At 69.8% G+C, this 404-nt stretch overlaps 1 protein-coding gene across 1 annotated transcript in view; it reads left to right on the top strand.

The window, feature by feature from the left end:
• The first annotated feature begins 52 nt into the window (after positions 1–52).
• LOC104133289 overlaps positions 53–404 on the top strand; it is a 9,877-nt gene continuing 9,525 nt past the window's right edge. The window contains exon 1 of the mRNA XM_035899822.1: positions 53–133. Coding sequence (XP_035755715.1) covers positions 53–133 — 81 coding nt within the window. The remainder of the gene's footprint in view (positions 134–404) is intronic.

The raw sequence follows: 404 nt of genomic DNA, 5'->3' as shown, positions 1-404 counted from the left end.
GCGTCCGCCAGCCGGCTTCCCCTATGCTGCGTCACTTTTATGACGCAACGCGATGTCTCGCCCCGCTCCGCTGGCGTCGGCGCGGCCAACTGCCCCGAGGGACCCAGGACCCGGGCTCCTGAGGCAGCGGCCTGTAAGAGAGGACAAGGTCTGGAGCCCAGGGACAGGGCAGCCCCAGGTCCCGCTGCACCTGCGCGACCCCCCGGAGCTTTTGCAGGCTTTCCTACCTGCAACCAACCGACTCGGGGGGTGGGGGGGGTTGCAAGCTGTAGCGCGGCTTTAACGGGTGGAGTTTGACCAGGACCGCTGGGTGCGAGGGCGGCTCGCACCACCCCGGCAGTGACCCGGACCGCGAGCAAAGCCGCGCCGGGACCCTGTGGGAATCCCTGGGGCCCTGGGGGAAC

This window comes from Egretta garzetta, unplaced genomic scaffold (genome assembly GCF_000687185.1).
Source record: "Egretta garzetta isolate BGI_Z169 unplaced genomic scaffold, ASM68718v1 scaffold110, whole genome shotgun sequence".
Taxonomy (NCBI): Eukaryota; Metazoa; Chordata; class Aves; order Pelecaniformes; family Ardeidae; genus Egretta; species Egretta garzetta.
This window is presented reverse-complemented; position numbering and strand designations above follow the sequence as displayed.